At 45.8% G+C, this 22163-nt stretch overlaps 1 protein-coding gene across 1 annotated transcript; it reads right to left on the reverse strand.

The window, feature by feature from the left end:
• Positions 1 to 1090: 1090 nt before the first annotated feature.
• Positions 1091 to 18454, reverse strand: tespa1 (thymocyte expressed, positive selection associated 1). Its single transcript, XM_064304670.1, has 13 exons — positions 18219 to 18454; positions 17341 to 17509; positions 16987 to 17029; positions 13303 to 13343; positions 10986 to 11042; positions 9461 to 9500; positions 8738 to 8794; positions 7840 to 7932; positions 7286 to 7494; positions 5547 to 6649; positions 4886 to 5021; positions 2411 to 2519; positions 1091 to 2368 (listed from the first exon to the last, which is right to left on the reverse strand). Exons 2-12 carry the CDS (start codon positions 17486 to 17488, stop codon positions 2440 to 2442), a joined length of 2007 nt encoding a protein of 668 aa, XP_064160740.1. The 5' UTR covers positions 17489 to 17509; positions 18219 to 18454; the 3' UTR covers positions 1091 to 2368; positions 2411 to 2439.
• Between the last annotated feature and the right edge of the window lie 3709 nt (positions 18455 to 22163).

The raw sequence follows: 22163 nt of genomic DNA on the forward strand, positions 1-22163 counted from the left end.
GTCCTGGACTGCTTTCGTTTTTAAATCTGTGGTCTTCAGTGTATAACTGTCCATTATTAAATGAAATTTATGCAGGGGATGATGCATATTATTACATAATTTCTTCCTCTAGCGCATGGTCACCTATATTTATTTGGTGCAGTGGCTACTACAGATATGTAGTTACAGGTTTAGATGGAACTATTCAAAATTAAAATATCTCCTGCAATTCAGGACCAGGGTTAATGATCCGGATTTAATATAGATTTATTTATGAATGTTGAAACATTGCTTATATCTCTAAGGGTTCATCACAGAAGTTACTGGGTGGACTCTAGCATATTGACTCTTTCCTTGTTGGAAAATGTTATTGTAATCATTACTCTTGTCCCTGACTGTTGTCTGCCTCTTGCTCTGTGTGGAAATGCTGGTTTTATTGTGGAAGTCCTCATTTCGGGCCCATAGTGAAATTGATTTGTTCTGCTTATGCATGTAAGCCACAGCAGGGCAACCGAGCGCAGTGTTTACAGTGACCTGTAAACCCGGGCCACCGGCCGATAGCTCCCATTGGCTCTGTACTGCAGCACGCTGTACTGAGGCTAGCTCCCATTGGCTCTGTACTGTAGCACTCTGTACTGAGGCTAGCTCCCATTGGCTCTGTACTGGAGCACTCTGTAGTAAGGCTACCTCCTATTGGCTCTGTACTGGTGCATCCTGTACTAAGGCTAGCTCCCATTGGCTCTGACCTGCAGCACTCTGCACTAAGACCAGCTCCCATTGGCTCTATACTGGAGCACTCTGTAGTAAGGCTACCTCCCATTGGCTCTGTACTGGTGCATCCTGTACTAAGGCTAGCTGCCATTGGCTCTGATCTGCAGCACTCTGCACTAAGACCAGCTCCCATTGGCTCTGTACTTGACACTGTATTGAGACTAGTTCCGGTTGGCTCGTTTATTTCAAAATGTCAAATTGAATGAGGCTTACATGGAATGAGAGCCCAATGTTTTATAAATGATGTTTTGTGTGTTTTCCTTTTTAAAATAAAATGTTAATTTGTAATTGAACCCAGGTCTGCGTTGTCTCTGGAAACAAAATGTTATTGAAAAAGAAATGCATAAGACTGGTTGATTTTTAATAAATTACACTACATATGATTCATAAATAAAGAAAGGCAGGAGGATACAGAATAAAAGACGCGTTCTGTCATAAACGGTCCGACGAACGCGGGGCCCTGGACCCTGACTGCAGTCTCCCAGCGAGCGTAGCGGGTCCTTCTGTGGCGAGCCGTAAATATCTACTGCATACAGTAGAACTCCACGCCATAATCTCGCAAACTGCCTTACCCCCCGAAAGACAGGAGAGGCCTGGATTTCATAAGTCAAAACCAAATCTACAGGCAAATGAGGATGTAATATCACTGGGATATAACTCCTACTCTTATCATTTTTAGCGAATGGAGGTGCCTTCGGGAAAGGAGTGTACTGTTTTCTCTGGATGTCCAAAGTCATAATGGTGGTATTTTAGCCGTAGCTGAAGGTTTGTGTAACTGCAGGGACGGGCCGTGCTCCGTCTTGGCAAACCGTCCCCAGTCGGCCAGTCCAATGGCGAATATCATGCAAAGAACCCGAAACATGCAAAGTCAAGGGCAGTCCCTTATTGCAGGTCCGTCCTTTAGTAGCTACGGCAGGCGCTTCTAGATCTTTCTGCTGTGGAAGTGGCTGACGTGCTGGGGGACTGTGTCTTTCAGGGTGAGGAAGAGCATGGTGAGCTTCAGGAGTCCTCAGAGTGGGAAGAGTATGGTGAGCTGCAGGAGTGTTCAGGGTGAGGAAGAGCATGGTGAGCTGCAGGAGTGTTCAGGGTGAGGAAGAACATGGTGAGCGGCAGGAGTGTTCAGGGTGAGGAAGAGCACGATGAGCTGTGGGAGTGTCTTTCAGGGTGAGGAAGAGCACGATGAGCTGTGGGAGTGTCTTTCAGGGTGAGGAAGAGCACGATGAGCTGTGGGAGTGTCTTTCAGGGTGAGGAAGAGCATGATGAGCTGTGGGAGTGTATCGTTCAGGGTGAGGAAGAGCATGATGAGCTGTGGGAGTGTGTCTCGGTGAGGAAGAGCATGGTGAGCTGTGGGAGTGTGTCTTTCAGGGTGAGGAAGAGCATGATGAGCTGTGGGAGTGTGTCTCAGGGTGAGGAAGAGCATGGTGAGCTGTGGGAGTGTGTTTTGCAGGGTGAGGAAGAGCATGATGAGCTGTGGGAGTGTGTCTCAGGGTGAGGAAGAGCATGGTGAGCTGTGGGAGTGTGTCTCAGGGTGAGGAAGAGCATGGTGAGCTGTGGGAGTGTGTCTTTCAGGGTGAGGAAGAGCATGGTGAGCTGTGGGAGTGTGTCTCAGGGTGAGGAAGAGCATGGTGAGCTGTGGGAGTGTGTCTTTCAGGGTGAGGACGAGCATGGTGAACTGCAGGAGATTGTCGGTCAGAGTGAGGAAGGGTTACAGTCTTCCTCAGCGTAGCCGCTGCTGTCTGACTGCAGACTGTCACCCCTCAGAATAACATCTGAAAGCACAAATCAGAAAAAACTCGAGTGAAAGGGCGAAAGGACCGTTTGAAATGCTTCAGAACTCCTGGAGTTTACAGACATTTTAAAAAGAAACATCCGTCTAGGACGCCGACTACAATCTTGAGTTTTTTTATATGGTTGCACATTTCTGCTGGTACTGTTTAAAATTCTCACTGTTCTGCAGAACGGTATTCATATTGTACCAGCATCTAAAGAGTTAAAAGTATTTCAAACACACATTTTAAACCAGGCCTGATATACTTGTATCTTTAATATAATTTTTTTTTTTTATATAAACGAAGATGGATTTTATATGATAAACTACAATTCACTTATAGCCTGCTTTATTAATCCGTGTACTAGGGCCAATTTAATTTTGGGCAGCAAGGGTGAGAACAAGACGTTTTTCTCTTAATAACGAAGTGCCTGAATTCAATACTGAAAATAGCTTCACATTTCCTGTCAGCTGACTTCCCAGAGCTGGGTACGAAAAGTATGAAAGCATGAAATGCACTTAAGGAGGGAAAGAAAGCAGTTCACACAACGGGGAAAGCGAGAAAGGAAACCCATCAACACCTCGCACTTGCACTCCTACACACGCTTGCCGCCGCCACATTATGAAAAAGGCGACCCGCAGCTCAGGAAGTGCGCCGAACGCGGGTCACATGGGCATTTTGGCGGCAGTGGGCTTCATAGTGTGCGCTGGAGATTTTTTTTTAATCAATAGAAATGGCACATATTTTATAACTATCATCCTTCCAGAACATATACAATAATTATAAATGACTGCTTTAAGTCGTACTTGTGTGACTTCTAATGTGGACTAAAAATGGTATCAGCTTTACTGGTACTAAGTAAGAACACAAATACAGAATGCTTCATGAATGCCAGTGCACAGGGCAGGATGTTGAAGTGGTTCAGCTGTAGTATTAGCCTGATATGTCAGGTTCACCATGTTGGGGAATCCACTATGTTGAATCAGATCTGAGATAGGTCTGCCTGGCCAACTTTCATTAATCTGCTTTCCCAATAAACCAGCAGTTGGCTCCCTGGTCATGGTTTAGTGGTTATAATTGCTTAAAATTGCAATGAAATTATATATTAAATCTGCTGATTAATTTTGACCCTGTGTGGGTAGGCACAGCTCCACATAATTGGCTGACACTTGCCTGGACCAATCAGACCTGCCAAAAACTTGCCTGGACCAATCGGACCTGCTGAAAACTAGTTCCCCAAACTGTTCCCATTCCAGACCCCTTACAGGAATGCAATATACCCCAATACACTGAAATTATATATATTTGCCCTAGTCAACTTCAAGTGCTGCTACTGTGAAGTGGAAACATCTAGGAGCAACAACAGCTCAGCAGAAGCATGTGGCTTGTAGAAATCGTCTATCCTCAGTTGCAACACTCACTACCAAGTTCCACACTGCCTCTGGAAGCAACGCGAGGACAAGAACTGTTTGTCGGGAGCTTCATGGAATGGGTTTCCATGGCTGAGCAGCCATGCGCAAGCCTATGATCATCATACACAATGTTAATTAAGCGTTGGCTGGAGTGGTGTAAAGCACACTGCCATTGGACTCTGGAGCAGTGTAAATGCATTCTCTGGAGTGATTAATCACGCTTCACTATCTGGCAGTCTGATGGACAAATCTGGGTTTGGCAAATGCCAGAATAACGCTACCTGCCCAATTGCCTTGTGCCAACTGTATAGTTTGGTGGAGGAGGAATAATGGTCTGGGGCTACTTTTTATGATTTGGGCTAACCCCTTCCAGTGAAGGGAAATCTTAATGCTATGACATTCTACAGTTTGGGGAAAGCCCTTTTCTGTTTCAGCATGACAATGCCCCCGTACACAAAGCGAGGCCCATAAAGAAATGCTTAGCTGAGTTTGGTGGTGAAGAACTTGACTGGCCTACACAGACCCCTGACCTCAACCCCATCAGACACCTTTGGGATGAATTGTAATGCCGACTGCGAGCCAGGCCTTATCGCCCAACGTCAGTGCCCAACCTCACTAATGCTCTTGTGGCTGATTCGAAGTGAATCCTCACAGCCATGTTCCAAAGTCTACTGGAAAGCCTTCCCAGAAGAGTGGAGGCTGTTATAGCAGCAAAGAGGGGTCTGACTCCATATTAATGCCCATGGTTTTGGAATGAGATGTTCAACAAGCACATATGGATATGACGTTTTGGTGTCCACATACATTTGGCCCTGTAGTGTATTTTGCAAATACCATTTCTGTGAAATATATTTATTGTTAAAGTGCATATATTTGCAGTATATGGCAGTATATTGTATTTCTATAAACACTGCCCTAGCGATAGGGGTAGGGTCTGCTGTTGGAGGCACTCACCTTGGTGTCTTTTGACGGCAGACAGTGGAGCTGCGGCCATGACAGTCCGGCCGTCTGTCGGTCCAGCATCGTCTTCCCCCGCACTTTGAACCTGGGACAGAAGAGCGGGACCATCGTCTTCACCAGCACTGTGAACCTGGGACAGAGGAGCGGGAGCAGCATTTAACCGTTAGCATCGTGCTAACGGTAGCAGGCTCACAGGATTCACAGTATTCACCACACACAGACTGGTCTTGTGAATCCCAGAGGAAACCTTGTGAATACAACATAAACCTGTACACAGAAGCCTGTTCATTACAGCTACACTGCAGACAGCAAGATGGAGTCTTATTTGTTGCTGGCATGTGAGGGGTGTGGTTTAAAAGTCACAAGGAGGCAAAGGAGGGAGGAGTTACACCACTGCTGTTGGTGGGGTATTAATGGGGTAAAGATCTGGCTTTGGTCAAATGTGTCTTCAAAATTTAGATTTAGAAATGCAGATGAAATCTGAAGATCCCTGACAATGTTCACCGACGTGTAGTCATAAGAAAAAAAGACAAGCCTTTGTTCTGAATAGTGGCGAATGCTGTCAGTAATCTGCAGGAATTTGACCAGTGTTTAAAGGGTCTTATGTGTTTCAGACGTATTATTTAGCGCGGGTGTGGTGAAGACGGGTCCATACCTCCTCCAGCTCAAAGGAGTTCGCCTGCTGATCGCCGGGACGCGGCTCCTGCCCCAGGGACGGAGCTCTGTTGGGGCTCAGGAAATTTGGGCAGCCCCCGGAGTCTGAGGTAGGGGCGATCACATTGGGCCTGGCGTGACTGGGCGCGTCCGCGTAACCGGCGGCAACGTCCCCCTCCCACCCGGTCACGGTGATGCGGCAAGGCGACGGCTCTGCGGAGAGGACGGGGGGAGGCGTGGGCAGGGGGTCCGGCGGTCCGATTCCGGCCAAACAGGCCTCGTCCCGCACAGGTTTATTTTCTACACTCCCGGCCCCTGCGCCTGTGTTTCGGACGGCCTGGTCCGTCCCGGACCCACCCCCGCAGGCCGGGGGGTCAGTGGACGTGTCCTGCAAGGGAACCCCTCCAGGAGGGGGCGCTCTTTTGAGCGACCTGAATGGAGCCAGTCTGACGCTCTCTGTGATTTGAGGGCAGATGACGTCCTGGGTGATCTTGCGAATGGGAGCACAGCCGGCACCGGGTTCGAGTCGCGAGGCCAAGGGTTCCGCTGGGCCGGCCAGACCAGGAGCAGGGCTGGGCTCCGAACCGGGCCGGAACTTGCCAGAAATGGAACGTCGCGGACGAACTGCCGCCTGGCACTTAGTGCTGTCCGGTTCAGGTCTAGCGGCTCTTCCGCTGTCCGTCTCCCTGACCCCGCCCCTTTCCCCAGGGTCCCCCCCCTCTTCGTCGGCCTTCCCCTGGGCCTTGTCCCCAGCTTCCTGGTCCTGCAACAGGACCTCTGACCTGACGCTCCCTATTACCATGCCGACCACGTCGGGCAGGCTGCGGCGCTTGCGCGGGGAGGCGGGGTCTGGGCCGCGGGAGAGGGAGGGGCCTGTGTAGAGGCACATTTTGGAGACGGTGTCCTTGAAGCGCTCGACGGGCGAGCGGGGCTCGCTGCGGACGTTGCTGAAGAACCGCGAGCCGATCTTGGTCTCCACGGGCGACGGCGAGAAGCTCAGCTCGGGCGGGGCCAGCTTCTGCAGCGGCGTCCGCGACACGTGCGAGTACAGCGAGTAGAAGGCGTTAGCCATCGCCGTCAGCACCTCCACCTGCCGGAAACGACCTGCAAAACAGCAGCACAGCCAATGAGCAGCTGTCTCACAGGAACAAAGCCAATGAGCAGCTGTCTCACCGGAACACAGCCAATGAGCAGCTGTCTCACCGGAACACAGCCAATGAGCAGCAGTCTCATGGGAACACAGCCAATGAACAGCTGTCTCACAGGAACACAGCCAATGAGCAGCTGTCTCACAGGAACACAGCCAATGAGTAGGCGTCTGTAAGGTGTGGTCTGTAAGGTGACAGGTGTAGTCTGTAAGGTGCAGTCTGTAAGGTGACAGGTGCGGTCTGAAAGGTGCAGTCTGTAAGGTGCGGTCTGTAAGGTGTAGTCTGTAAGGTGCGGTCTGTAAGGTGACAGGTGCAGTCTTAAGGTGACAGGTGCGGTCTGTAAGGTGCAGTCTAAGGTGACAGGTGCGGTCTGTAAGGTGCAGTCTGTAAGGTGACAGGTGCGGTCTGTAAGGTGCAGTCTGTAAGGTGACAGGTGCAGTCTTAAGGTGACAGGTGCGGTCTGTAAGGTGCAGTCTGTAAGGTGACAGGTGCGGTCTGTAAGGTGCAGTCTGTAAGGTGACAGGTGCAGTCTGTAAGGTGCAGTCTGTAAGGTGACAGGTGCGGTCTGTAAGGCAGGCGTTCGCGCTCTCACTGGCGAGCGACAGGCCCGGGTCCTCCTCGCGCAGCCGGCGCAGCTGCGACTCCAGGAAGAGGCGGAAGTTGATGCCGCGAAGCCGGGACGGGAAGCTGAAGAAGCGGGCGGGGATGCGGGCGGGGACCTGCAGCTCGTCACAGCCAAAACCCAGCTGGTACAGCGTCTCCTCCGCGTCCTCCGCACAGAGCTGCAGCACCTCTGACACGCTGGGGGGGGGGGGGGAGAGAGGAGAGGGAGGGGGAGTCAGAGCTGTGTTTGAGTCCTGCTGCTTTCAGTCTGAAGAGGGTATTTAACCCTGGTTCAAGCAGACCATGCGTCTCTCCAGGACCAGGGCTGGGGACCCCAGCAGACCCTGCGGCTCTCATGGACCAGGGCTGGGGACCCCAGCAGACCCTGCGGCCCTCCAGGACCAGGGCTGGGGACCCCAGCAGACCCTGCGGCCCTCCAGGACCAGGGCTGGGGACCCCAGCAGACCCTGCGGCTCTCCAGGACCAGGATCAGGCAACCCAGCCCTAATGAGGGGGTAGACTGTAAGCCAGGGGAACCTGTACCTGGATGCTGTCTTGCTGGTTTCGGATGAAAGGCCGCTAGACGCCATGCTGTGACCCAGGTTGACCAATGGCAGGCTGAGTTTCTGCTGGAGGCTACAGATAGACAGACAAACAGACGGCCAGACGGACAGACAGACAGACAGACATGCTTAGACACAACCAGACCTTTTGTGATTACTGAGCTCATCAGTGCCCTCTTTCTCCCTAATGATGTTCCAAACAGTTGATTTTGGTAGGCCCAATGTTTGGCCAATGTTTTTTTCTCAGCCTCATAATGGCTTTCTTGACTTTCTTTGGTACTCTGGTCCTCATGTTGACCAATGGCAATGACAGACTCCAAAGCCAATGAAAAGCCTAGAATCGAGACTAGATACGGAAAGATCTCTTATACCTGCACTAAGGAAACAATTTAACACATCTGACTAATCAGAAACGTCTGTGATGCCATTGGTCCCAAACATTATGACGCCCTGAAATGGGGGGACTATTTATAAAAAGTTCTGTAATTTTAACCAAAATATATAATATAAAAATAGGCTTAAATAAAAGCTGAGAATGGGCACTTCAATCACATCTGAATTTTTTGATAGCAAATCTAAAATTTTGGAGTACAGAACCTAATCAATAATAATAATAATAATAATAATAATAATAATACATTTTTAAGTCCCCTACCTCCACCCTTCCCCCTCCGGCATAATATCCGCTAACCCCAGTATAGGAAATTCCATATCATTACTGTCCTCCACCCTAATTGCTTAGGAGCAGTGGGGCAGCCACAGTGCAACCACAGTGCAAGGCCCGGGGACCAGCTCCAGCTCTGAGGCCCGAGCCTTGGTCAAGGGCAACGGCAGGAGCAGACCCAGCCTGAGCAGGTGAGGAAGCAGGTAAGACTCACCTGGTGTCCGGACGTTTCTGACGAGGCCTGGGTGGAGACAGCAGTAGAGGGCAGGTTCTAAAGCGGAATTCACATAAAGGACAGGTGAGCAACAGGACAGGTACCTTACCTGGCTGAACCAGCTTTCACTTTCATCGGTACGGACCGCCAAAGTTCCAGTGGAGCTTATCACTTTTCACCTGGAACTGCCATTTTCATACTGCCATTACTCAGAAGCCACACGTGGAATGCAAACACATTTCATAACCAGGTGTCTCTTAATTGAGCTAATCTCTAGCACAATGCAATAAAGCGAGCTTTAAACAGACCGACAGGCACAGTCAGGTCCCTCTGTGGAAATGAGCTGTATGTCTCCACATACACTTCACAGACAGCCTGTTTGTATAGCGCATATATTATGCTGCTCTAAACTTAATTAAAAAGCTGTCAATGTTAAGATGCCCTATACCACGGGTTCATAAACTTTTTAATATCAGGACCCAAATTGATTTAGTGCCTTTCATGGACCTGTCAAATAAAAATACTAGCATAGCCTAGTGGACTACAGCCTCGTTCTGGAACCAACCTCATACACTCGCACAATCTATTTTTGGTCCCGACCCATAGTTATAGAAACACGGCTCTATTCTGTTTAAATGATAATTACTGCCCTGTGGATTGCCCTCATATTGTTGGAGGAAAATCCCTTATTAGAAGGGTGAAGAACATATTTGTATCTCTTACCCTGTCTCTGGTCCATCCTCTTCAATATTTAACACAGTGGCTGGAGAGTATGAGAATTACATAGTTACATGAGAGCAAAAGTGTAAAATATCAACACTGCATTAATTAAGTCAGGAAGGTAAGTAGCAAAGGTACCATCACCTGAAGTAGAAACTGATAAGCATGGTTACCACCGTGGAGACCACTAGTGCTGCTTAGGTTTCTCAAAATGGAGGAGGGGTATGAGACAACCACAACACCATCAGCTTTAAGAGAACTCAGATCAACACCATCAGCTTTAAGAGAACCCAGATCAACACCATCAGCTTTAACAGAACCCAGATCAACACCATCAGCTTTAAGAGAACTCAGATCAACACCATCAGCTTTAAGAGAACCCAGATCAACACCATCAGCTTAACAGAACCCAGAACAAAACTCTCAGCTTTAACACAGAACCCAGATCAACACCATCAGCTTTAACAGAACCTAGATCAACACCATCAGCTTTAACAGAACCCAGATCAACACCATCAGCTTTAACAGAACCCAGAACAAAACTCTCAGCTTTAATAGAACCCAGATCAACACCATCAGCTTTAATAGAACCCAGATCAACACCATCAGCTTTAACAGAACCCAGATCAACACCATCAGCTTTAAAAGAACCCAGATCAACACCATCAGCTTTAATAGAACCCAGATCAACACCATCAGCTTTAACAGAACCCAGATCAACAAAATCAGCTTAACAGAACCCAGAACAAAACTCTCAGCTTTAACACAGAACCCAGATCAGCACTCTCAGCTTTAACAGAACCCAGATCAACACCATCAGCTTTAAAAGAACCCAGATCAACACCATCAGCTTTAAAAGAACCCAGATCAACACCATCAGCTTTAACAGAACCCAGATCAACACCATCAGCTTTAACAGAACCCAGATCAACACCATCAGCTTTAAAAGAACCCAGATCAACACCATCAGCTTTAACAGAACCCAGATCAACACCATCAGCTTTAACAGAACCTAGATCAACACCATCAGCTTTAACAGAACCCAGATCAACACCATCAGCTTTAACAGAACCTAGATCAACACCATCCGCTTAACAGAACCCAGAACAAAACTCTCAGCTTTAACACAGAACCCAGATCAACACAATCAGCTTTAACAGAACCCAGATCAACACCATCAGCTTTAATAGAACCCAGATCAACACCATCAGCTTTAAAAGAACCCAGATCAACACCATAAGCTTTAACAGAACCCAGATCAACACCATAAGCTTTAACAGAACCCAGATCAAAACCATCAGCTTTAATGGAACCCAGATCAACACCATCAGCTTTAACAGAACCCAGATCAACACCATCAGCTTTAAAAGAACCCAGATCAACACCATAAGCTTTAACAGAACCCAGATCAACACCATCAGCTTTAACAGAACACAGATCAACAACATCAGATTTAACAGAACCCAGATCAACACCCTCAGCTTTAAAAGAACCCAGATAAGCACAGAGTCTATGTCAGTTTACTCACCTTCTGCACCAAGACTCAGGTCATCTTCAAAACTGCTGCTGGCTTTCAGCAAAGCCTCTGGAACAGCAAATACACCATTTAAAGAACCAGTACACTTTTAAGTGTTCACTGTACATCAAACTACGCACATGACCTCACTCTAAGGACTGTTGTATATTCCTGTTCAGCTGGATATAAGATGTGTGTGAATTCCATCTATAGGAGAGCATATTTCTGAAATACATTTATTCTTATATTTATTTATACTTTTTGCATCCACATGACTCCCACTGAGAAGAAATATTTTTTTGAAGTGCGACACTGAATAGTTTCAAGGTCAAAAATATGATGCTGCCATATTGCCAATTCAGCATAATATGGAAACAATTACTCGGTCAGGTAGGTCTATGTGGAAACGTTTGAGGCCCACAATCAGACATCATCCATCCACTGCAGGTGTGACATGAAAGCATAGCATAATGATTAGTAAACCGGGCTTGTAGCTCAAAGGTTTGGGTTTTGATTCCTTAACGGGGTATAGCTGCTGCACTCTTGAGCAAAAGTATTTAACGTGAAATGCTTGTCCTTGAGCTGTCCAGCTGTATAAATGGATTGTGTGACAAAATAAAAACATGAGCTATATAAGCTGCTCTGTTTATGAGTGTCTGGTAAATAGTATTAATGTACTGAGTGATCCTCACTGTGAAAGCACAAGATCCAGCTGTGAAGGACAGGCCTTCACAGAAGCCCACTCCTCCTACACTATCTACAGCAGGGGTCTCAAACTCAAATCATTCACAGAAGCCTATTCTTCCTACACTATCTACAGCAGGGGTCTCAAACTGAAACCATTCACAGAAGCCTACTCCTACACTATCTACAGCAGGGGTCTCAAACTCAAATCTCTGATATCTGCTGTACCTGCTGGTACTTGACAAGTTCCTGCAATTAAGTGCTTAATCTAAGCCACTGACTGGCTAAATAGTCAGGGCACCTGGTTTCCAATTGGCTGCTGACTTAAAAAAAATGACAAAAATCAGAAAATTCAGACCCCTACCCTAAAGCCACAGGAGCTATTTAAGGAACAGCTGTCATACAACGCTAGCCAAGTGTTTGCACACTGAAGCTAGGCAAACAGAGAAGTCACAGACTAAATGTACAGTACAGCACTTGCGTCAAGAGCAGACATTTGTCTTTTAGCAGTGCTTTTTTTTCTCTCATTTCCTGCCCGGCGCAGTGGCCACACCTCCTTTTATACTGACAAGTGTGACTTCGCTAATTTTCACCATCCTTGGCCCACGACTGAGAGAGCGATAACGTTCCCCATTTCCTGCTGTTCCGCAGTTAGGTTTGTGATGTCACAACGTGGTCACGCCTCGATCGCTTCTTCGTTATCATAGGAGATAATGAGACGAGCTTATGCAGCCATGTTGAGTCATTCCACTTACATAACCGCCATTTAGCAGATGCTCTTATCTAGAGAAACTTACAACTTTTTCCACATAATATCCATTTATACAGCTGCATGTATACTGAAGTAACTCAGGTGAAGTACCTCTAGCTCAAGGGTACAGCGGCAGTGTCTTACCTGGGAATCGAACCTGCAACCTTTGGGTTACAAGCACAGTGACCTAACCATATATGATTGCCTTTACATACGTATAAAATATATTTTTAATTCACACATGATTACAATGCAGTATAGCCAATAAAATACACAAGGCCTCTGGGTAACTGACTGATACTTCTGAATGTAAACTGTGTAATCTCCTAGATAAAGTACTGTAATAATGAACATGCTGGATACAACCGGCACGCAGTCATCCCTGACTGCTCTCTTCAGGAGATCACACAGGTGTCCTCCCTTCCCTCAGGTAAGGCGTGATGTCACATCTCCATAAACCCTGCCTCTAAGCAGCTGGATAAATCTCTTAAAATCTAAGCATCTGTGATAGTCACGTGACCAAAGCATCTCGTCTGGCACAACCAGCTACCTCCACAGCCATTGGGCAAATTAGCCACTGGCGCTAATTCAAGGATTTCGAGCTCAGAAAATATTTTTTTAAATCTTAAAAGTGAAAAATGTGGATCACTGGTGCTGGGTACAGAATTTAAGCAATACCAGGAATTGCAGGAGAACCAATTACAGTCCATATTCTGAGTTAACATTCACAGAAAAATTATCAGAGTTTAGAAGAGTTCAGAAGAGATGGGACATACTACATCAAAGGAAAAAGCAGTGAATCAGCGTTATTTAAAAATCTGAACATTTATTGTGTGACGATCAAAACGGATATTTCTAAATGTATGGAGGAGCACCAAGTTGCGTACGACTTACCAACAGTCATGTGACTGGGGTCTTCGGCACCCTGCTCTGGCCTGGGGAGAAGAGGAGGGAGTCACAGCATCCGAAGAGAATAAACAAAACCATCATCACCTCACACACCAGCCCCACAAACCATCAGCACCTCACACACCAGCCCCACAAACCATCAGCACCTCACACACCAGCCCCACAAACCTCACACACCAGCCCCACAAACCATCATCACCTCACACACCAGCCCCACAAACCATCAGCACCTCACACACCAGCCCCACAAACCATCATCACCCACACACCAGCCCCACAAACCATCAGCACCTCACACACCAGCCCCACAAACCATCGCACCTCACACACAGCCCCACAAACCATCAGCACCTCACAACCAGCCCCACAAACCATCAACACCTCACACACCAGCCCCACAAACCATCAGCACTCACACACCAGCCCCACAAACCATCAGCACCTCACACACCAGCCCCACAAACCATCAGCACCTCACACACCAGCCTCAAAACCCATCAGAACCTCACACAACAGCCCCACAAACCATCAGCACCTCACACACCAGCCCCACAAACCATCAGCACCTCACACAACAGCCCCACAAACCATCAGCACCTCACACACTAGCCCCAAAACCCATCAGCACCTCACACACCAGCCCCACAAACCATCGGCACCTCACCACCAGCCCACAAACCATCAGCACCTCACACAACAGCCCCACAAACCATCAGCACCTCACACACCAGCCCCACAAACCATCATCACCTCACACACCAGCCCCAAAACCCATCATCACCCCACACACCAGCCCCAAAACCCATCAGCACCTCACACACCAGCCCCACAAACCATCAGCACCTCACACACCAGCCCCACAAACCATCAGCACCTCACACACCAGCCCCACAAACCATCAGCACCTCACACACCAGCCCCACAAACCATCAGCACCTCACACACCAGCCCCACAAACCATCAGCACCTCACACACCAGCCCCACAAACCATCAGCACCTCACACAACAGCCGCTGTTCAGGTTCAGCCAGTATTATGTTTCATTTAGAGGTGGGCCCAGCTCACAGGGTTTAAACAATCCCAGCACACTCGGAGAGAGTCAGGGTAAATTTTCCCAGAATGCACGGCAGTCCGGTTTCCTGAATGATCTTTTAACGTTATCTCAGCGTTATGGAACACTGCAGGAACAGACTCAGAGCGTGATACAGTTTGGCTGTTCCAGTTAAAAAATAATTTAACACATGTATGGACATTCATCTTAATTTTCTACAAGATCAAACAAATCTATCATTTCAGTACTCAATTGGAACACTCTTAAAATGTATTTCACAGACCTTCTCCCAGGTTATTTCATGACTAAAAGATAACCATCTGGGAATGCTGGCAGTGGGTCTGCATGCAACACGTCTGGAATGTTTGTCTGGCGGACAAAACTTGTTTGGAAAAATAAATATGCTCCAAGACTGTTTAGTGAATGTTATCATAATGGTACTTTACAGCCAAATTACAGTCTAACCAAAATGTGTTCTTTTTTGCCTAATGTTGTTGAAACCATCTGCTGTTTTCTCTGGAAATGAACAAGATTGGCCAGTGACAAATCATCATGCTTAACAGTGATTGGCTGGCTGCACAGCTTCTCTGTGTGATAGGGGAGAACCCACTATCAGCAAAGCTGGGTTGTGAAACTTAACATATTGTGAGGAAGGCATTGGGCAACGTGCATTCTGTGGAATGTCAGAGCCAATCACAGAACAATGCGCTGAGCTTTTATCAAATAAATGGCACCACTGTCATCTAACATTCCTACACATGCCTGGACTGAACACAGAACAAAGAATAATGAGTTGAAACCACTACCAAAATTTCTTTCACTTATGATACACCGTACGCATTCCTTTGCTAAATATGCTATGCGCTGGAATTAAAATCTTTACAAATATAACATGTTTTGATACATGTTCAAATAGGTTGTGTAAAAATAAGGAAAACATTGACACTTTTGTGCGTATATGGTATTATGTTTTCAAATATTTTGTCATTTAAGGGAATTTGTCATCATACATAAAATGACACCTTCGAAATTAATGATAGTTTAAATGTTTTATACTGCATATACTACACACTGAAATGTAGACATAATAAAATTTAAAATGATTCCATTGTTTATTTTTGCATACATGGCCCCTCGTGCAGCAGACTGAACGTTGGCAGAGAGGTAAATGATTAACCAATCAGCAAGACCCTGATTACAGTGGCAGGAAGTGGTGCAGCCCAATGACGCTGCTTCTGCACGCTGCCAGGAGAATGAACCACGAGCAGGGCACAGGCTGGCACAGGGGTTAGTAGGCACATCGGTGTTGGTTGGCACAGGGGTTAGTAGGCACATCGGTGTTGGTTGGCACAGGGGTTAGTAGGCACATCGGTGTTGGTTGGCATAGGGGTTAGTTGGCACACTGGGATTGGTTGGCACAGGGGTTAGTTGGCACAATGGGGTTGGTTGGCACATAGCTGTTTTCTGGTCATTTGTAGGTCACGGACACAAACATGTAAAATCTAAATGTTTGTTTTCTTGAACTGCGGTCGTGTACCATGTTAAAACACCTGAAAAATTACTTCTTTGTGAGTCAACGTTTACGTTTTGTAGTATCAAAAGTAAAAAATCGTATCATAAAACTATGTTGGATAGAAATTTTGGTACTATATTACTTCCAGTTTAGGGATCAGAATAAGCTGCATTTTGATATAAAATTTGAAAGTCTGTGATGAGTGATGTTTGCTGGGTAACATTATATTATCACAGGGGTGGGTTCCTATGTGAGCGGGTTTTGTTGGTACACTGATTTTGGGGTTGGTTACCGCAATGTTAAAATGCTACAGTTACAAAGAATGAAGTAACCAATAGAAATAATTTTTCTTATATGTAATTCAAAGAAGTACCAGAAAATATGAATATTCAACGGAATAAATATCAATATAACTGTGGATATGAAAATATATTTATTCATACCTGAGACCTTAACTTTTCATTTGCTACTTGCTAGGATATTCTAATATGAATTTTACCAGACAAAAACGGCCAACCAAGCCCGTCTCCACTACACGAACGATGACAGAAAAGGACGCACTCCATAGGGCACAAGCGGCACAGCTACCTCTTCCAATCAATAAGGCACAAATGTGGTTCACACTTGTTTTTGTTTGTGTTCTAACCCCCCAGAACACCTTCCTGTCTGCTGGAGACGTAACTTAAAATAGAAAGTGGAAATCTATAACCTCCATAGTCACACAGAGACATTGCTTTTACTGGTAACCGAAACCGTCGATTTCCTGTTGCTAACCTTTGGGTAATAGGTTATAAATAGAACCGTAAGAAGTTTGAGAATGCTGTAACAGTCCATATTGTAGCAGAATGCAGTCTGGAGAAAATGGAGTAAACTACTGGAAACAAAGTTCGGTAGCTTTGAACGCAAATGTCAAGTGAATAGGCCAAATTGTAATTCGGCAGATATCACCTTTGTTGAACATACTCCCATCACTACAAATTCAGTTTGATTTCAGACGCGCAACCACCTGTATTCTACAGACAGCGTTAGACCAATGTACGGTGTTTTGTGTTTATCGCTCTGGGGTAAACCGGCGTGTCTCGGAGACGTTTGCGCGCGTGCTCACCCGCAGCCTCGGAGCCAGCTCTCGATCTTTCCTGCGCAGCATCCTGTGGAAACACACACAGGCTCAAAAACATGCCGTGAAGAAGGAGCGTTGCGTCTCTGAGATGCGCATTCGCGGGCGTCATTCGCCACTTCATTTTATCTCAGTCAGTTCTGGTGCCAGGGTAGCCTACGTCTGTGGGCGGCATCTTTATGAGATACAAATATAAACTGCAGCTATCATGCGGTTGTTTTCGATTGTTTCCTATTGTTTTTCAGTAACCTCAGTTTTGTGGTTCTGGGTATTGTGATTATGTTCGCATTTTCGCATTGTTTGTTCTCTCGGAACACCTAGAACAGCTCTGACCCCCCTGACCTTCCAAGAAGACGTCATCATCCGGTAGGGTGTCAGAGGGGGTGGCGGGCACGCGGGGCTCCTGGGGGTCCCTGTCCTCCAAAGTGACCCAGTGCCGGCTGGTGCGCGCCCACGCCAGCCGCCGGTCTGTTGGGGACGGGTTCTCCATGCAGGCCTTTATAATGGCAGCCTGGCGTAGGAATGGAAGCGTAGGAAGCGAATTCAAAGGCTTAATTTAGCCACTCAGTGCAATATCTACCGTTATATCAGAATTAATGTCGCATAATACACAGCCAATCAACATACTGACTGCAGAATAACTGCAATTATTATCTGCAAGACCAACTGAAATTTAGCCTATTTCAGCCCCAAAACATCATGCAGCGGCTGATGTTTCAGTCAAGTGAATGAGGCGTTAGTGTCAAGTAAATAAAATAAGTATTATTCTGGGCAAAACTGAATGCTTCAATAATCCTAAATTTTCTTGACCAAGCATCGAATACAGGTCGTAAGAAAAACGTAACAATCTTGCATGTTAGAATTATTTAGACATACTTTTAGGCTTTCGTGATATATTTATGCTATGAAAGGATACTGTCATATACCATTCAGGCACGAGATAGCCATCGCACTGAACAGAAACCCACGCACTAATTTAGAAAAAAGTCTGACAGATCCTGCTGCCGCCCTGAGAACCAAAGAATCTCGCAAACCCACTGTCGGCTACTATCTTGTGCCTTAAACTGGAAATAGCAGGTAACATATTAGCTGCACGGGTACGCATACAGTATTAGTATCAATGTTTTCGGTGTCTCACTGTTTTCGGTGTATGGGTAAATGCTTTTACATCGGGCGAAAATTGATAATATTAGATTAAGATCTGGAGTTCGGTAGCCTACCTTTGGCCGCGCTGATTCAGGTAGGTCTCAGCCAGCTCCCCGGCTTCTGCATCGTTCCGATAAACTTCAGTCCGCTCTCGCTGACATTTGCACCAGCTAACTTCCTCCTCTCCAGGCGAAAGCTTCAGCTGCACGCATCCATTTAGACCTCAGCCACCCCGCCAACCCAAACTGTCAAGAATGCGCACTTGCGACAAATGACGCGTTTACTGGCTTAACCTAAGCAAGGAAGAAGAAAAAGGAAGTGTGCGCGAGATGAAACGCTGTGACGATCTCATGGCGCCCAATCTTTTAGAGGATTTTTTGTTTGTTTGCCATTAAACTGTATTTAATATAGCCTATCTAATTTAATAAATTTTAATGGCCAACCAGCCAGTGATCAAAATAATCAGCCGATGTTATGCTCTTTGAAGTTTGCGGCAGTAGCCAATTCCTTTCGCTTTAAATCTATGTCTAACACTCATGTAATAACCAAAACTAGGGATATCCTAGTAATATAATGAATTATTTTTTATAGCATTAGAAAAGTTTATTTATTTATTTAGTTAGTTAGTTTTCACGGCTTTAAAAAGAAAGGATTTTGGCGAGGTTTAAAAACTTAATTTCGCTCGTATCAGCAAGACAGTGAAGGTGACCAGAGCGATGTGCCAAGAATGATGATCAAAATTTGCTCAAAATAGGCCTGATCATAAAAGCCCGCGTGGGACGATCGATAGGCCTATCAATGCCGTGACCACCAGGTAAATATGCCGCTCCAGGCGGTGCTGTCGGATATAAATGTCATGCTCCACATCACTTCACTGCCCAAATATCGTACAACGGTCAGAGGCAGCTGGTTTGCATTTGATTATATCATCTCTTTTAAACAAATGAGCGCCTAAAGAACAGTGTCGGCACGCACTGTAGGCAACTTTTTGAAAAGGGCTCCACTGTCGTTGACGCATACAAAAGTGCGCTAAATCCATTAGCTATTGACTGCGACTCATTACATTACATTACATTACATTACATTACAGGCATTTGGCAGACGCTCTTATCCAGAGCGACGTACAACAAAGTGTATAACCATAACCAGGAACAAGTATGACGAAACCCCTAGAGAGAAGTACCGGTCCAAGTGCAGGGAACAACCGCATAGTTCAACTTGGACCCTGGTGGTTAAACTGATTAACACTAACAACGAGAACGGCAACAACGCAATCTATGGAAAAATAAAAATAAATAAAAATACAAGTAGTCGTTAAGACTGGCGCATCAACTAAGTCACCTATTAAACAGCTGCCTAGTTACACCCCTAAGTTTAGTCATTTACAGGGGGGGAAGGGAGGGAATGGGGGACTCATTATGTTTAACTTCAGCCTATAAAAGTTTATATTGTTTTGAATGCTCGGGCTTGCGATTACGACGAACTGCTACCAGTTGACTCTTCAGAAGGCCTAGTCAGCTCACTGGCCTTAAAGACTGGGGTGACCCAATTCCGAGCGCGTTCCCCGTAGTTCCGTACTTAATACCGATCTCTGCTGTGAACCACAAAGGACGCGGATGACTTTGGGATGCTGAATTAAAGAGGAAACAGGACACATGACTGAGCTGGGGGAGGAGAAAATGAGATGGGAATTGAGAGTAGGGGAATTAAGCAGTAGTAGTAGTAGAACTTTATTTGTCCCCGGAGGGGAAATTGGTTGTGCAGCAGTGGAAATAATAACACAAGATAAAAAAAACACCCAAGGCAATTAAATACAACATATAATAAAAAAGTAAAAACATAGAATACATGTAAAAAAAAAAATTTAAAAAAAAGAGTAGGCAGATAACTTGGGAAGAGTTATCAGAACTTTCCAGAATGCCAACGAGGCAGCCTAATATGTTGATTTTGCTGGTCGCGTATGAGGGAAAAGCGTGGTTTTAAATTAAATGTAGCCGGCGCGACATTGATAATTTTCATTATAAGTCGCGTTGACTGAACTCTATGTATTGTACATGCATATTACGGCCACAAGATGGCAGTCGAAACAAATACACACAACGTCTTCGCCGATCGGGAGATTTATGAACCAAAGGACTGATACAATGGAATGCATTGGTTAATTACATGCAGTGCTTAATTTAGTAATACATTTCTTGGTCAATATTGTATCCATTATTTTAAAGCGAATGTGAAATTAAGTACATGAGGTATTTGATTTTTATCGAGTTCTCTAACTCCCATCCAATAACTATGCAGTTGTTTGCACTTGCATGCATGAATTAGGCTGTTACTTTATCCAAATAACGCCACCACGGCAAATAACGCCTCGCATAAATAATCAAATTAACGGCAAGACCCAGAATAGAGTAGACAATAACTCTAACACAAAATAAGCCAGTAAATCAATACTTGTGTACTAACATTTGAGGTGACGTCCTTAGTAATAATCAACATTATTACAAAACAGAGAAAGTGATATCGTATTAAATCTGAGTTCCACTGTTAGTGTAAATGGGACTGGTCCAGGTTCAAAAGGAAAAAGAGGCAATCTGAAGTGATGGATTTTCAACGGACTTCTTCTTCTTGGTAGATCTGTATGGCACTAACTACGGCCCTAAGACAGCAAATAAACATATTAAGAATTAAAATTAAATAAATGAACAGATAAATAAATAAGAACATAAAGAGCACAATACTTTTCTAAAAAGAAATGTTACATCGTCTGTGGATAATACTTTGCATGTGCCTATCTTTTCCTCTGGTGAATATACCTCATTAATTTAATTAACCAATCACAATGTTAAAGTTAAAAAAAATAACTGCCATAATACATGCATATTTGTTCTGCCCCTGCTTAACAAATGATTGAGACAGTGATTCAGTTGAAGACTAAAATGAAAATTGAGTTGCTTACATATCACTGACTTTTTGAGCAATGTGAAACAAAAGACTAGTTCCTCAGTCACAGAAATACGCATTTTGGAGCAGTTGTGGGTGTTGGTGAACGGACGGAGTGTGTGTCTGACGGACAGGGGACAGTCCCGCTGTTTGCAGTCAGGTTTACGAGGCTAAATAAAAATCTGGGGTGCAGATGTGAGAGTTGAGGGGCAGGCTTGCCGTCTCTGGCATATTGACCCCACCCTCATAGAGTTCAGTGTTTACATGCAAGCAACCGGCATGTGCTGCAGTGACTCTCCACAACGCGTTCACCAGACCGGACGCCACCCAACCCCCACCCCTATTTGCCCTGAATGGCCATTCTCTAGCCCTCCCCCTGCAATTATCCCGCGCTACACCGGCCCACAGGACGGCAGGGTGTGGCCAGAGCAGTTTGTTTCTCCCTCCTCGAGACTGCCCGCCCCCGCTCCCTCCCCCTCCGCCTCGCGCGTCTCGGTATTTCATTTAAACTCCCTCTGTGGCAGCTCTTCGCGTGGACCTGAGGAAACCATCGTTGCTATAGAGACCACGCAGAGACACGCGAAGAAAAAGCCAGACGGCAAGACTGACATGACAAACAAATGCATTCAATCTGCCACATAAACTACATGCATAGCTAAATAAAATCACATTTGCACAATGTGTGACAAGCTTTATTACAGTGTCCATAATAATCATGTTCTTTTGGCGACGTTCTTGCGCTGTAAGCACTTTATAGGTGTTGCAAGACTGTTTTGAGTCGCATTGTAAGCTATTTAAAGCAAAGTCGATGGTTTCAGCGGCACACCGGGCACGGCGTTTGTATTTTGAAGAATTTAGCTGTAGGCCTATGAAGGGTTATTTAAACAGTACTATCAGTAGTAGCCTATGCTCTACAGTCGGGCGTAGCTACTGGCATGTGCGGGGAAACCAGTGAGCACTCTGTCGTTATAAACACAGCTATGAATTGTGTTACGAGATATTAAAACGACATATGGAGTGATAGCCGCAAGCTACCAAAAACTTCAGTACATGTATGGTGGAAACTTAAGAATATGGTA

The sequence above is a fragment of the Anguilla rostrata genome, chromosome 13, assembly GCF_018555375.3.
Source record: "Anguilla rostrata isolate EN2019 chromosome 13, ASM1855537v3, whole genome shotgun sequence".
In the NCBI taxonomy this organism is placed as follows: domain Eukaryota; kingdom Metazoa; phylum Chordata; class Actinopteri; order Anguilliformes; family Anguillidae; genus Anguilla; species Anguilla rostrata.

What these genes read in the sequence shown, in the direction of transcription:
- tespa1 (XM_064304670.1), bottom strand. Translation starts at nt 17,488, where the DNA reads ATGGAGAACCCGTCCCCAACAGACCGGCGGCTGGCGTGGGCGCGCACC. An exon ending in TGATGACGTCTTCTTGGAAG is followed by an intron (nt 17,030 to 17,340) that starts GTCAGGGGGGTC and finishes GTGTTTCCACAG; the next exon opens with GATGCTGCGCAGGAAAGATC. An exon ending in ACCAGCAAGACAGCATCCAG is followed by an intron (nt 7,495 to 7,839) that starts GTACAGGTTCCC and finishes CCCCCCCCCCAG; the next exon opens with CGTGTCAGAGGTGCTGCAGC.